The 15,521-nt window shown below is 46.5% G+C and overlaps 1 protein-coding gene across 3 annotated transcripts in view; it reads left to right on the top strand.

Annotated features, from left to right (window-relative positions):
* atg5 (ATG5 autophagy related 5 homolog (S. cerevisiae)) overlaps positions 1-15,521 on the top strand; it is a 28,232-nt gene that overhangs the window by 7,661 nt on the left and 5,050 nt on the right. For 2 of the 3 annotated variants that reach the window (XM_030369659.1, XM_030369660.1), the window contains exon 7: positions 6,845-6,962. In XM_030369659.1, coding sequence (XP_030225519.1) covers positions 6,845-6,962 — 118 coding nt within the window. Of the gene's footprint in view, positions 1-6,844; positions 6,963-8,409; positions 9,442-15,521 lie in introns of those variants that run through there. The other variant, XM_030369661.1, reaches the window with a different exon arrangement.

Here is a 15,521-nt window from a genome sequence, read left to right as displayed (position 1 = left end):
ACACACACACACACACACACACACACACACACACACACACACACACACACACACAACCCACTCAACCATGACTAAGGACTCACTCCCAATGAACCCCTGATGCCAGGCGGCCCCTCGCTATAGCGTTTCTGGTAGTAAGTCACCTCGGAAGGTTTCAGGCGTTCCTGGGAGAAGGCAGCCTTTATTACCCGGACGTCGTCTTGTAATGGGAAAGGGAGACATGAGGGAGTGTGTGCGAAGAGACGGCGAGGGCCCTGTTATGTGGGCGACTACACAGACAATTACCAGACATTTAGGGAGGGGAAATTATGGTTTGTCGTGGTGCCTTAGGCTTCAGGTGAGAGGCTTGGCATGCAAGAGAGAAGGAGGATGTAAGATGCAAATATTTCTTTGAACTACGGCTGAATTGTGAGTTGTGACGGTGCCTCCTGCTGCTCTCAAAGTAGTCTCAAACAGAAACAGGTTGACCATTTTCAAGTTCAAAAGGCATTACACTTTCTCCCGGTGCCCCTCTGTTCCATGAGGTTACATTCAGAAGAGCAGGTTTTTTTACACAACTGACTGAATGCATATTTAAGAAGGCGTGGTCACGTGGTTTCTATGTTAATGTTGATCTAATGATCTTTTCTCGAGATCTCATTTCAATTATTATACTTGTCGTTAATGTCAATGACTGGTTCTGTCAATATGATTGACGTGTACACAAAACAAGGGCTGAAAATGACGATACTTTAAAGAGCCCATGCCATTAAAATCACATTTTTCCTATTGTTTGTTAAATAACATAGGTCTGAATAAGTTTGTGAGCTGTGGTAAGTTTGAAATCTATGCAGTTTGTCTGCTGAATGCAATAGGCAATGAAAGGAAAAGGGCAGAAGAAATGAGCCGATCTGGATAAGGTGACACTGTGACGTAGCGTTGTCAAATTATTATTCATGGCCCTGCCCACTTGGTTGGTTCGTAACCACCCACAAGAATTCTGAAGGAGTCGTGATTGAGCTAGTGCTAAATGCTAATACGTGTAGTTGCTTAGTTCGTAGTAACAGGCTAGTTACAGAATTTTGAATGCAATGGCAGAACGACATCGAACTACATGAACTGCGACATGCTGCCTGCCGCCGGTTGCCGCGAGGCACCACCGCCGCGAGGCACCACCACCCGGCAGCGGGCAGCCGGACGGTGGTGCCTCGCGCCGGCAGCAGGCAGCGCACGGTTCTGTCTACTACAGATTGATGTGGAAGTGGAAGAACCAGAGACGTCGGAGAACCCGACGAAGTCCTTTGTGATTCATTATATCTTCTGGACGTGCACACAGCTTTTGGCCGTGATAATATGTATTATTTGATATAGATATCTATGTATTATATGATATTATTTAGATATAGAGCAGAGCTCCAGGACTGTAACGCAAGTGTTGTACACTTCCTTGTTATTTGGATAACCGTTCTGCTGTTGGTGTGATGGCGCATAACACGTCGGACTCTCGTCTATGGTATTTCTACAACTAGACCCGTAGTGGGGGTTATCTCAGCCATGGTTGAGAATGAATTGGGGGAAAGGAACTTTGGCTTTGACTCCCTGAAGTCATGAACCACGACATGGAGGAGAAAGGGATTGTTGACCGCGGTCGTCTCCCGGCGGAGCCTCGCTGCCGATGGACCACCGCCTCGGGTTCAGGATGCGGTGATTAGCGCTGACCGCTGCCGAGGCGGCGGGAAGCAGGGCTCAAGCGGGATACATTCGCGGCCAACAATCCCTTTCTCCTCCATGTTGTGGTTCATGTAGCCTACTTCAGGGAGTCAAAGCCAAAGTTCCTTTCCCCCAATTCATTCTCAACCATGGCTGAGATAACCCCCACTACGAGTCTCGTTTTAGAAATACCAGAGACGAGAGTCCGACGTGTTATGCGCCATCACACCAACAGCAGAACGGTTATCCAAATAACAAGGAAGTGTACTTGCGTTACAGTCCTGGAGCTCTGCTCTATATCTAAATAATATCATATAATACATAGATATCTATATCAAATAATACATATTATCACGGCCAAAAGCTGTGTGCGCGTCCAGACGATATAATGAATCACAAAGGACTTCGTCGGGTTCTCTGACGTCTCTGGTTCTTCCACTTCCACATCAATCTGAAGTAGACGCGGTCGTTTGAGATTCATAATAACCTATCGTCTGGAGGCTCACACAGCTTTTGGCCGTGATAATATATATTATATATTATATGACATAGATATCTATGTATAATATGGGTTTCTAAGAGCCATTGCGATACATCCACCGTAAACAGAGCGCATGGTACCGTGGCTACAAGCTGCTCAGGGCCAGGTGATAATATATATTATATATTATATGATATAGATATCTATGTATAATATGGGTTTCTACGAGCCATTGCGATGCATCCACCGTAAACAGAGCGCATGGTACTGTCAGTGGCTACAAGCTGCTCAGGGCCACACCCCCACCCCCCTCCTTGACCTGCCTTGACACGCCCACCGTATACAGAGCGCATGGTAGTGGCTACAAGCTGCTCAGGGCCACACCCCCACCCCCCTCCTTGACCTGCCTTGACACGCCCACCGAAACAGCGCGTTTGGGGGAAGCTCAATGTGCGACTGTTTCGGAGTGACTGTAACACTGCACCACGGCTGAATTTCGGGGACGTCTTTGAATACTGTGTTTGTGGCCCACTAATACCTATATTAAAGCATCATAAAATAGAATGGCATGGGATCTTTAAGTACTTTGTTAACATCCTGGTCTTTGTGTTGCATTGTGATGGTAAACCTGGTTTGTGACCGGGTACATCTTACATTTTAAATGTGTTTAAAAAATATCCCAAGTGTAAGGAAAACTTAACAAAAGGTTTAGAAATAAGTTTGCTTACTGTTTCTGTTTTGGAATTCGCATTATTTGTATCATGTTGTCACATGCGTAACAGTAATGTCCAGGGTATGAAGCGCAGTTCACACTGAATTAAATTTGACGCATTTGAAATGTATTATTTAGAATATCACTAGCCTGCTTTGGAACTTCTTAGAGGATTAACCTCAACATCCTGAGCAATCGGTCCAGGTAACCTGTCAGACCAGGAGAAAGACGTGCACAATTGAATTATTTGCTCTGCGAGACAACCCGGCAGGGCTGGACTGGGACCAAAAAATGGCCCTGGCATTTTGGCCATGGCAGCACACTATGATTATTTATACGACATGCGGAGGCACACAACATACCAGAGGATATATCCGCCTATTGTGCTGTTTCAACAATTAAAATAAAGCGCAGTAGCCTACATGGAAGAGAGTAACCATGTTAAAAAATGGATACGCTCTTTCACTATACTTGCAGAGACTTTTGCAGCTAGGTCAAATCCCCTCTGAAATTACTAATGCTTATAATATGAACAGTTCGAACCGTCTCATAATCAGCAACAAATGCAAGAACACAGAACAGGAAGAATACAAAATATATGTATTATTTTATAAAGGCCTACACTAACTAAAACACAACAAATTATAACACAGTAAGTTTCTTCTCCATTTTTCTGTCGGTTAGTGACGACTGATTGACTGATTGACAGCTGAGGCCCAAGGGGCGGGACCTCGGCCCTCTGCTGTGTGTGTGATAGGGCCAGAGCCAGCTCAGAACCAATCATAATGAGTTATGGCCTGGGCCAAAGTTTTATTGAACTTTCAGGTTAAGTTGACAGCCCGCACGACCGAGAGGGAAGGAACGGACATCGGCCCTCGGCTGTGTGACATGGCTGGGCCGGGTCCATTTAAAAAAAAAAAGTAAACCTCGTCGGCCCAAAAAGGCCTGCCAGCCCACCGGGCATTGCCCAGTACGCCCGATGGCCAGTCCAGCCCTGCAACCCGGTCATGAGATAAATAATGCACGACTCCCAAGTCTGTGTCCCGTACGACAGGCGTGCGTTTCAAATTCGGGGAATCTACCGGCTTTGAGTATTATAAGATTGGAATTTGAATTGACCCATGGCAGGTGTGAGAGGTCAGAGGAACCCTCTCTGCACCTCCACGCCGCCCATGGAAACTCATTTTGACTGACATTCGGCGACCAAAACGCCATTGTTTTACCATCAATTAGGCGAATTGAATCCCAACCCCGGCAATTAGGCGCCGGCTTGAGTTCCGCTGGTCTTTTCACTCAACAAGAGCGACTTGTCTCTTCTCACCTCTCTCCGAGCGACACCTCATCCGGCCTGCCCCTCCCCTGCCCGCTGCCACGCGTCTCCGTGCCAGCTAAGGTGTCTTGCTATCTGAAAAGAAAGTGTCTTCATACAAAACAGTATCGCGCTCCTCTTCCCCTGGGGCTCGATGGCACCGCTCTCCTTTGTATGGCCGCCCGGATCAATTATTCACGGCCGGCCGCTTTTAAAAATGCAACGAAGTAGCTGTCACTTAGCGCGCACTCTCTCCGCTCCACCTCTCGCACAAATTGCCGTGTTTCCTGGAGGTGAGTCACTCTTTCTGCGTCACCCGAGCCGCCGGCCCGACGCCTTTCAGCCGCCACCGCCACCTCCAGGGCCTTGTGTTCTGCGGGGCCGGCTCAGCGGTGTGTAGTTACCGCTCCGTTATCCGATCTGCTTCATCGCCGGTTTCCTTTTCACCGCCCCAGGATCGGGGCCCTATTGTGTGTCGGGACTCTCTCGTTTGACACCTCCGATGCCGGCCTGGGTTGGGTGTCCTGCGTGAGCCCTGCATCAACATCATCATCATCATCATCATCATCATCCCCCCCATTAGGATCATCATCAACTCCTGCCACGTAGTGCAGAGGAGGCTTTTCCAGAAAAGGCCCGCCACCCAGAACCTCCAGTCCTCTTTTGAGGCTAGGTTTACATCAGTGCCGTGGTTACGGCCCAAATGAAATGGAAAAACAAAACTGAGAGAAAGGTGTGTATGGTGGCAAATGGAGGTCGGTTCCCCTGCTGGTCCGGTCAGGAAGACGGCAGCTCAGGCACTAAGAGGGTTGGGATGCTTACTTTACTGTGTCATAGAGGGGGGGCGGGATCTATTTGAAAGGTTAAGTGTGTGGTTCTCTACTGGGAATGTTTGATTTAATCAAGGTGGGAGCACAGCAAAAATATGGGGCTCCAATCTCTGAAGCTCAGCCGCACATTTGCACCTGAGGTTCAGGCAAGGAGGAAACATCCTGTCGCATAGAACCAGGGCTTTGTCAACTAGTAACAATGGCTGGTTTAATATTTAATTTCAGTCTGAGGTGATGACTAGGTTTTCGTCTTGGAGCCTTTTTCGAAGAACAAAGGCTTTGTCCCGGAATTGGTTGGCAGCGAAGCGTTTACTGGGAGAGTGCCAAAAGGTTGGGTAGAACACTTGGCCATTTAGGTATCCAAGCAATGATCCTGTCTGCTTCAGACCTATATATCCATTTGTCTGACGGTCTTACCTATCCGTCCTATTATTCATCCGTCCATCTGCCCTTCCTTCTTTCTATCCATCCTCCTACTTTGTCAATCCTTCTGTCCCTTTTAATGCCTACATCCACCCAACCCGGTCCATCCATCACAAGGATACCTTATGATATTTTTGAAAACATGATGGCGGGAACCCTTTTCAAACCTCTGCATTCTAGATGTGTTGTAATGAGGCATCATGAACGGGACCTCTCAGTGATAATACAGTGGTCGGTGTAGTACAGCTATGGGTCACAAATACTGAGCAGCATCATGTGTCTGCCTCCTGGAGTTCCACTGGTCCTGCCTGTTCTTAAGCTCGTCAGGTACATGGCATGCTGTGGCCGGAGTGTCGGGAAAGGTTTTTTGGTTTTGTTGTCATTCCCAGCAGTGGGATGTTATGCTAAGTATTTTCCTGAGTGCCCTCGGGGGCCAGACAGATGCGCGTAAAATGTAACCAGAGAGAGAGTAGCGGTGACGTAAAATGTCGAAGTTAACATCAGCGTTAGAAGTTAGCATGAGCTTAGCGTTAGCTAACAGAGAAAATCTCCCACAGGCCTTGTTTAAGTGCCAAATGGTTCTACTTACTTAGTCACAAAGTTACTTTTTTTTTTTTGGTGTGTGTACACTAATCCACTTGGGACTATATTGAAAAGAGCCTGTCATTCTTCCACTTACCCAGCCAGCAATAAACACATTTTATTTTGATTTATGTCGTAATAACATGTCAGTCTCACTCGGAACACATGTTGGAACGCGGGCCGATCCCTAAATCTTAATCTGCCTGACATCTCTTCCTCTCAGCCACGCTGACTTTCAACCTATCACCTCCTGCTAACACTCCTCGTGCAGGAGATCTGAATGGTCCCACGCTCATTCATAATAACCTGTGTACTTGTGTATTATTTTGTACAAAATGTAAGCATATTTCATAAATGAGCAGGTCATATTTATTATTATTATTGTCTTATGTAATGGCCATTAACAATGTCTCGCTCCAGATAATGTTGCTTCTAATGATGTTTTCCATCTGTACTTACCGTTATGACTCCGTTTCAACTTGTGTTGTTTTAATTTAGACATTGATTCAAGGCTTTTCTTATCATTGCACCTGTGTTTTTCGGGCACCAGGACATAATGGTGTCTATACTGTATGTACAGTCCACTGGCTGTAAACCCTGACTGAACATGTTAACATAAAGCCCTGACAATGTAACATGTAATAAATACTGTTATACTTTTATTTAGTTTAAATACATAACCCATGCAGTGTTCGGTTATTAAGTGCTGCGTGTCTATGTCGAGGTTCATTGTCTAGGTACATGCGTATGAACTTGGAGTGTGTCTTTTGTGTGTATTTAATTTGCTGCGCTCTGTTTCCTCTCTGGTCTGATTTCAGACGATGAGTGACAGGCCGTTCATTCAAAAACTGTTTCGGCCCGCCTCGCCTGAGGGCCACACACACACACTGGGGGACCTGCTGAAAGAGATGTATCCTGCAGCCATCGCACACGACGGTACGTTCACATGCACACGCATGCACACGCACACTGAGAGACCTGCTTAAACAGATGTATCCTGCAGCCATCGCCTACCACCGTACATACAGATGCTGCTAAAATAGCTTTACAGTATTTAGAGAATAACATACACACACTCTGGATGAAAGAGTGTGACAAGTGCACAGCCAGACAGACAGTCTTCGGAAGACCCCCTCACTTATAAAAAAAAAACCCTCTTAAGGGTGTTAATATCCCACACCACAGGAGAATGTGGCAAAAGAAAAGCCGCCAGCTTCGGCGGCAGTCCGGAGGAGGAGACATGGAGGAGGAAGCGATTGTACTCCCGGAGCTCTGCCACCGGACTTCCGCCGATGCTTCGCCAGCTCCGGCGGGGGGAGCTCGGCGGCAGTCCAGCAGCTCAGCTCTGGGAGTACAATCCCTTTCGCCTCCATGTCGCGGTTCAATATGGACTTCAGAGAGACAAGGCCAAAGTTCCTTTCCCCCAATTCTTCTGAACCATGGCCGAGATAAACCCCACTACGAGTCTTTATTTGTTGTGTAAGTACCAGGGACGCCAGACACAGTCTTTATGATTCATAATATCATCTGAGGCGCACATAGCTTTTGGCCGTGATATTAGATATAATATTTTATAAATACCTATATATTATACAGGGATATAGCGGTAGGAGAGTTTTTTTTTCCGAAAAGCTAATTACAGCAAACCGCTTCAAAAACATGTTTTCTGGAACTCGTATACTATCTTTACTTGTTTGGAAAACCTCATAATATGTCTCCTTTAACATTTGTTCCGTCTGTTCAGCAGCGATATACTATTAAATTGGCCTTTTGATATCTTGCTCTCTATCTCTTGATAAACACTATGATTGCAAACATGCCATGCGCATGCCATCTTGGTCTCTTGTTTGTGTATTTGACACACATACCCCACCGTAACAGCAGAACTGTCTCTTTGTATCTTTTCACACCTCTATTGTACCCGTCTTCCTCAGAGAAGCATGCAAAACATGTCTGGAAGGAATTTCTGTTTCTTATAATAGCCAAAACATACTGAAGTTCTGAGTGAGAGCAACTATCAGCGAGAATGTAACATGCAGTATTATCAAGTAATAGCTGACTAACTAAAGGCTCGTAGTTGAAACACGTTTTCGGAGGACACATCTCCACATCTATCCCAAATACAACTTAAAATCATTAATTCTGAAACATGTTACTACACAGCACAGCTTGTTCGCAATATACCAAATTGAGCCAAGAACGTATTTACATTTTCCAGAACCCAAAAATTCCCCTGAATGTTCACATCCTCTACAGCAACAACGATCGTCACGCCCGTAGAGAACCCTAGACGTGACTAAGACAATGACCTTGGATGTTTCCTTGAGACACACAGGTTGGTGCTAGAAAGGATTCTGAATCATGAAGAGCTTATCTGTTACAGGAAGCGGGAGTTTCTAAAGGTTCAACAACCCATGTTTGAGCAGACGGGAGCGGGCCACCAGAGTTCCACTTTCACAGAGACAGTGTGACGCTCAGGCTTGGAGGTGGCTGGGGTAATAGTGGTAGTCAACCGAAGGAAGAGGAGAGGGATGAAAGTAAAAGAGAAGAGACAGAGATAAAGAGGGAGGCAAGAGACTGTAGGATGCGTCAGTGTTTTGGTGTGTTTGGGACATGTGCCTTGGAGATTCAGGTGGAGGTAACCAGGATGAAAAGAGAAAGATAAGAACAGATGAGATGAAAGGGGAAAGGAGGCCTTTAAAGGTGAGCAGTGAGACACGGCAGTGTCTTTGGAGTCTGAACACAAAGGAATAGTAAACATTCATCTGTATAGATAAAGAGCGAGAGAGAAGAGATCATGCAGACAACTTCAGAAGCCATGGTGAGTGGGGACAAGGAGACAAAGGTATTTTTATGACGCAAATCACATCTTAGACAGAAGTTAGAATGGTATTTTTATGACGCAAATCACATCTTAGTCTCTGATACAGTTATAACCAATTTGTGTGTATTTAATTTGCTTTACTCCGTTACCTCTCTGGTCAGATTTCAGACAATGAGGGACAGGCGGTTCATTCAAACACTGTCTCGCCGCTCGCTCACTTCTAACAGTACACACACACACACACACACACACACACACACACACACACACACACACTCCCCCTGTGTTACCTCCTTGGGACACACACAGACACACGGGCCTGCAACAATACAACCTTTCTACAATGCACCCACATAGAGAATACAATGGCTCTCGTATACCAAGAAAGTTAGCCCACAACATATTCAAACTGTCCTCTAACAGACCACCCCACAACCGTGCATACGAGCAGGGATGACACAGTTGAGTCACAGTATTCCCAGGTAGACAATACGTAAAACCAGAACAACAAGTCCTCTCACAGATGCCCATGTGTCACGCTGCATACAGGGAACAGGAGGGAGAGCGGGGAGGAAGAGAGGAGAGGGGGAGGTGGGAGGGTGAGGTTCGGATCAGAGCCAGGGAGGGGGCAGATGGGGGAGAAAGAGAGAGAGAGAGGGCGGAGTGAACCCGCAGTCAAAACAGGCCTGTGTCTGGGGAAGCGGAGGGAGGAAGCCGGTGGAGGGACAATAGGTTGTTAGGACAGAGAGCCCGCACAGGACCCACCGGCATGGAGGAGTCAACAATCAGTGTTATTAAGAACGCCTCCTCCTCCTCTTTCACTTATCTGTCTGGCTACCTACCTGCCTGTCTGGCTACCTGTCTGATTAGCATTCTGACAAGATGTGTACTTACTTGGCTATGAGGTGAGCTATGTCGATCTGCGGCTATAAATATATCATGGTATGGTGCTCTTCATAGCTTTGAATGACTATTTGTTTAAAGGTCCCATGACATGAAAATCTCACTTTGTGAGGTTTTCTAACATAAATATGAGTTCCCCTAGCCTGCCTATGGTCCCCCAGTGGCTAAAACTTGCATTTGGTGTAAAACGAGCACTAGCTGTTCTGCTCGCCTTTGAAAAAACGGAGGCTCAAGCGCACTGATTTGGAATGTCTGTGCTCATGACGTCATGAGGAATCTCAGCTCCTCCCCTTACTCTGCCTGGCCCGCCCAGAGACGTTGGCCCGCCAATGAGACTCGACCGTGCGAGCGCCACGTGTGTGTGTGAATACACACACTGTAACGCAAGTGTTTCTTGTCGGTTCTTTGACGTGTCTTGTATTTCCACAACGAGACTGTCGTGGGGGTTATCTGAGCCATGGTTGAGAAGGAATTGGGGGAAAGGAACTTTGGTTTGACTCGCTGAAGTACATGAACTGCGACATGCCGCCGGTTGCCGCGAGGCACCATCGCCCGGCAGCGGGCAGCTGGCAGCAGGCAGCGCGCGGTTCAGTCGACTTCAGGTTGATGTGAAAGTGGAAGAACCAGAGACGTCGCAGAACCCGACAAAGTCGTTTGTGATTCATAATATCGTCTGGAGGCGCACACAATATGTTATATGATATAGATATCTATGTATTATATGATATTATTTAGATATAGAGCTCCAGGACTGTAACGCAAGTGTTGTACACTTCCTTGTTATTTGGATAACCGTTCTGCTGTTGGTGTGATGGCGCATAACACGTCGGCCTCTCGTCTCTGGTATTTCTACAACGAGACTCGTATTGGGGGTTATCTCAACCAAGGTTGAGAATGAATTGGGGGGAAAGAACTTTGGCTTCGACTCCCTCAAGTCAAGAACATGAACCACGACAAGGAGGAGAAAGGGATCTTTGCCGGGCAGCGCTTAGGCACCTCCGCCTCCGGCGGTGGTCCCTCAGCGGGGCTCAAGCGGGAGACATTCGCCGCCAACAATCCCTTTCTCCTCCATGTCGTGGTTCATGTTCTTGAGGGAGTCAAAGCCAAAGTTCCTTCCCTCCAATTCATTCTCAACTTTGGCTGAGATAACCCCCAATACGAGTCTCGTTGTAGAAATACCAGAGACGAGAGTCCGACGTGTTATGCGCCATCACACCAACAGCAGAACGGTTATCCAAATAACAAGGAAGTGTACAACACTTGCGTTACAGTCCTGGAGCTCTATATCTAAATAATATCATATAATACATAGATATCTATATCATATAACATATTGTGTGCACCTCCAGACGATATTATGAATCACAAACGACTTTGTCGGGTTCTGCGACGTCTCTGGTTCTTCCACTTTCACATCAACCTGAAGTCGACTGACCTGCGCGCTGCCTGCTGCCGGCTGCCCGCTGCCGGGCGATGGTGCCTCGCGGCATGTCGCAGTTCATGTACTTCAGCGAGTCAAACCAAAGTTCCTTTCCCCCAATTCCTTCTCAACCATGGCTCAGATAACCCCCACGACAGTCTCGTTGTGGAAATACAAGACACGTCAAAGAACCGACAAGAAACACTTGCGTTACAGCGTGCGTATTCACATTGATGTGGACGTTGAAGAACCAGGAACGTCGGAGAACCCAACGCGGTCGTTTGAGATTCATAATATCGGCTCACACAGCTTTTGGCCGTGATAATATATATTATATGATATAGATATCTGTGTAGGCTATATGATAATATTTAGATATAGAGCTCCAGGGCTCCCGTGTGTTCTAGAATATTTACAGAACACGGCTAAAGGCTGTGTGCGCCTCGCCATTGCGATACATCCACTGTAAACAGAGCGCATGGTACCGTCCCTGGCTGCAAGCTGCTCAGGGCCACACCCCCACCCTCCTCCTTGACACGCCCACCGAAACAGCGCATTTGGGGGAAGCTCAATGTGCGACTGGCTCGGAGTGGCTGTAACTCTGCACCACGGCTGAATTTCAGGAACGTCTTTGAATACTGTGTTAGTTGCCCACTAATACCTATATTAAAGAATACATAAAATAGCATGTCATGGGACCTTTAAACATTTGGCTCTCTGTCTGCATGATTTCCTGTCTGATTATCATTCTGACAAGATGTGTACTTACTTGGCTATGAGGTGAGCTATGTCGATCTGCGGCTATAAATATATCATGGTATGGTGCTCTTCATAGCTTTGAATGACTATTTGTTTAAACATTTGGCTCTCTGTCTGCATGGTTTCCTGTCTGATTATCATTCTGACAAGATGTGTGGGTGGGCTATCGATGGGACTACATTGCTATATAAATAAATTAATAAATCATTTTTAAAATAAATGTATATATATATATATATATATATATATATAAATAAATAAACTGCTTGGCACTATTCACAGGTTTGTACGGCTACCTGTCTGATAAATAACACGCCGCTAGAGTTAGCCAGCTACCAGTTGACTGCTAGTTCTGTCCAGACTCTAATTAACTGTCTGTTTCCGTTCTTCTGTCTGCATGTTTGCTATGTAATCATCAAGCAGCTATCTCCCGTATCTGTCCCCTTATCTTCCTTTATTTGTGCCCACCTTTGTCCAGCTGGTTTTTAAAGTTAAATGCTAATGTTAATACTGCTCCATGTTACTCCTAATACATTTGGCTTGACTTGTTTCACTTTACCAGACTCCTTCTATGTTATCCCTCTGCATGTTTAATTCAGCATTGCGTTGATGGTTTTATTTCTACCTATCGTAAATCAAATCAAACTCTATATTTATATAGCACCTTACAGCTCTCACTCTTTCCATTTCTCTCCGGTGTATTCTCTTTTGCCTCTCTTCCCTCTGCTTTCTTACCTCTTTGTCTTTCATGTCTTTGAGGATGAACCCCCTTTCCCCTGCCCTCCTCCCTCTCTGGTTCCTCCTCCTGCTCCTCCTCACTAGAGGAGTCTGCCGGCTGCGCTTGGCTGATCACAGGGAAAGTTGTGCTCCTTTTGTGTCCCGGCCCCTTGTTTGGTTTCCGTCTCTCCCTCGTCTCGTAGATGAGGGGGCCCGATACCCCGGGATTATGCCGGTGTGTTTGGATTAGACAGACCCGGGGCGTGTGTTTCAGAGGGGCGCTTGTATCTGCGTGCGTGTGTGATCTGATTTATATATTTTTTTCTCTGAGGGTGGTAGGGAGGGTCACACAAAGCCGAAGATCTACGGCTCTGTTTCTCCTCTGTGATCTTCCAAACATCAAATAAAGTTTTATTTGAATAGACCCCTTTACTCCTCTGTTATGTCTGGGGGGGGGGGGGCGGGGGGGGGGTTGCCACCCACCAGCCAGCACCACCCCGAGACATGCTTTAGATTTCTACCTGTCCAGCAGAACAAGCAGACGCTACTAAATACACAAAAGGCACCACTCCGCCCTGTCGGTTGTCAGTCTGTCTGCCGAGCATAGCATGCTGTTGTTTGCATTCCTTTTTCTACTTTTCTATTTGAATTGATGAGTTACAGGACCAAAGATAGGATGCTTCAAGGCTGTACCAGACAGACAAGTACCAGTGCGTCAGAACGTATCTATCGGAAAACAGGCATTCTTTGCTACGATCGCTTCATTAAAACATGGCTGGCTTAAATGATGTGAATCCTCAATGTAGGGGATTTCCCACTGTTGGTCCAACTCTTCAGATGAATTGCTGTGTCTAGATGTTCAACCCACTGCAAGAGGAAAATATACAACCGCTAGCGGTCTGCAACATGTTCTTCTAATTAGCGGTCAGACGGGCGGTCAGTAGCATGCAGATGTTTGACGTATTCCGGAATTTGATCTTGGAATCTCTGGGCGTCAGGAAGCAGATCCTAGCATGATTCAAATTTCCTTTTTAAGCATTTCTCAAGAATAAGGTGCCACAAGAAGACATGCAGTTACAGGAACGTTTAGAAGATAAGAGAACCGCCTACGTTTTTTGGATTCAGGAAGGAAGAAACAAAATCCACGTCATTCGTTTTATTCAATTATTATCAACATCCTCGGAGCGTTCACCTAAATGTCTGACATCGATTCCAGCGGTATGACAACACCTAACCGTCCTTCGTTGCCCCCTCTAAAATAGACTTCTGTGGTACAAGCCACTCTTGTTCCCAGTAACCCCGGTTGAGCAACGATGGCCAATACAGCTTTTGCTCATCACGGGGGCGGATCACTTCAGAGAAGGCGGGGGAGGCTTAGCTTTCAGTGTCTTCCGTGATATTATATAGTCAATGGTAAGATACACGGAATCATCACTCTGTTATCATTTATAGAATAGTGACACATTTTCATTTTGATTCAAAACGGATGGGTCTTATAATGGGTATTATTAAAAATCTGATCAAACTATTGACATTGATCAGTCTCTTACAGAACACAGCTACAATTCCTGACAACTGACTTGAATGCATGAGTTGACCTAACCCTGAGAGCGGAAAACTGCTGCTTATATACTGGAAAATTTTCTCTGGTTTCTATAAAGTTTTTTTTGTTATAGCCATCTAATAGAACGCATGTAGCCACCACATGGCTACCTGTGTAGCAGTACTTATCTCTGGAAGCTAAGCAGGGCTGGTCTTGGTCCATTTTTGGATTGGAGACCAGGTGGTGCTGGAAGAGGTGTTCAACGGTCAGTAGGGGGTAATCATCCCTCTGGTCCACTTTATATCCCAAGCGCACCCTTTTTCAGATGAGACATTGAACTGAGGTCCTGACTTCCTGTGGGGACTAAAGATCCCCTAATACTCACCGCAAGTGTAGGGGCGCTACCATGGTTCCCAAATTCAAACCATGGCTCTTGCACCAACATCCTCCCCCGGTCTCTCATTGGATGGTTTCATCATTCCTGACCTCGCCACTGTGATACCCAGTGTGTGGTGAGTGTTCTGGGGCAGAAGCAACACACACACACACACACACACACACACACACACACACACACACACACACACACACACACACACACACACACACACACACACACACACACACACACACACACACACACACACACACACACACACACACACACACACACACAACGTGCTATAGAAATGCAAATTATTATTATTATAATGGTAATAATTGTAGAATAACAATATAGCCAGAGAGAGCAATAAATATGCTTTTGATCCACAAATGAATACAATTAAATGAGTAGGAACCCTGAACCTCAAGCGATCTTTCAATTCTCTTCAGTCAGCTAAGCCAGTCGTTTAGCCAGTCATTCATTCATGAGACCATCCATTCATCCAGTCCCCTCAGTCCCCTCAGCTTGTCACTCCAGGCAGCTCGTCAGCCAGCAGTCAGTCGGTCCGGCCGCCTGCCAGCGGACTGAACCGGGGTGTGCATGATGCTCAGGCCTCTCTCTGCTGACCTGGGTGCATGCGTTGGCTCAGGCTGGGGATGCCGTGCGGCATTGCGGTGCTGGTAAGTAGGGGTTGGCTTCACTGAAGCACCACAGCCGCTTGTGTTGGCTGCCTGCCACGCACCGCTGCTGAACCACAGGGATTGTGTGACCCCGGTACTGTGCACACGCTGTATTTATAGCCTCACCCGTCCAAACCGATTGGACGATGATTTGTCAGCGGATGTGTGCGGCTCTAAGACGTTTGGGTTAGTGTCGGTGTCCTAGTGATTGTTCTTTTGATATAAGGCATTTATATGAAGAGGCAGAGATTGTGTGAGATCCTT

Source organism: Gadus morhua, chromosome 11, assembly GCF_902167405.1.
Source record: "Gadus morhua chromosome 11, gadMor3.0, whole genome shotgun sequence".
In the NCBI taxonomy this organism is placed as follows: domain Eukaryota; kingdom Metazoa; phylum Chordata; class Actinopteri; order Gadiformes; family Gadidae; genus Gadus; species Gadus morhua.
The sequence above is the reverse complement of the archived record's forward strand: the minus strand, read 5'-3'. Positions and strand labels throughout refer to the sequence as shown.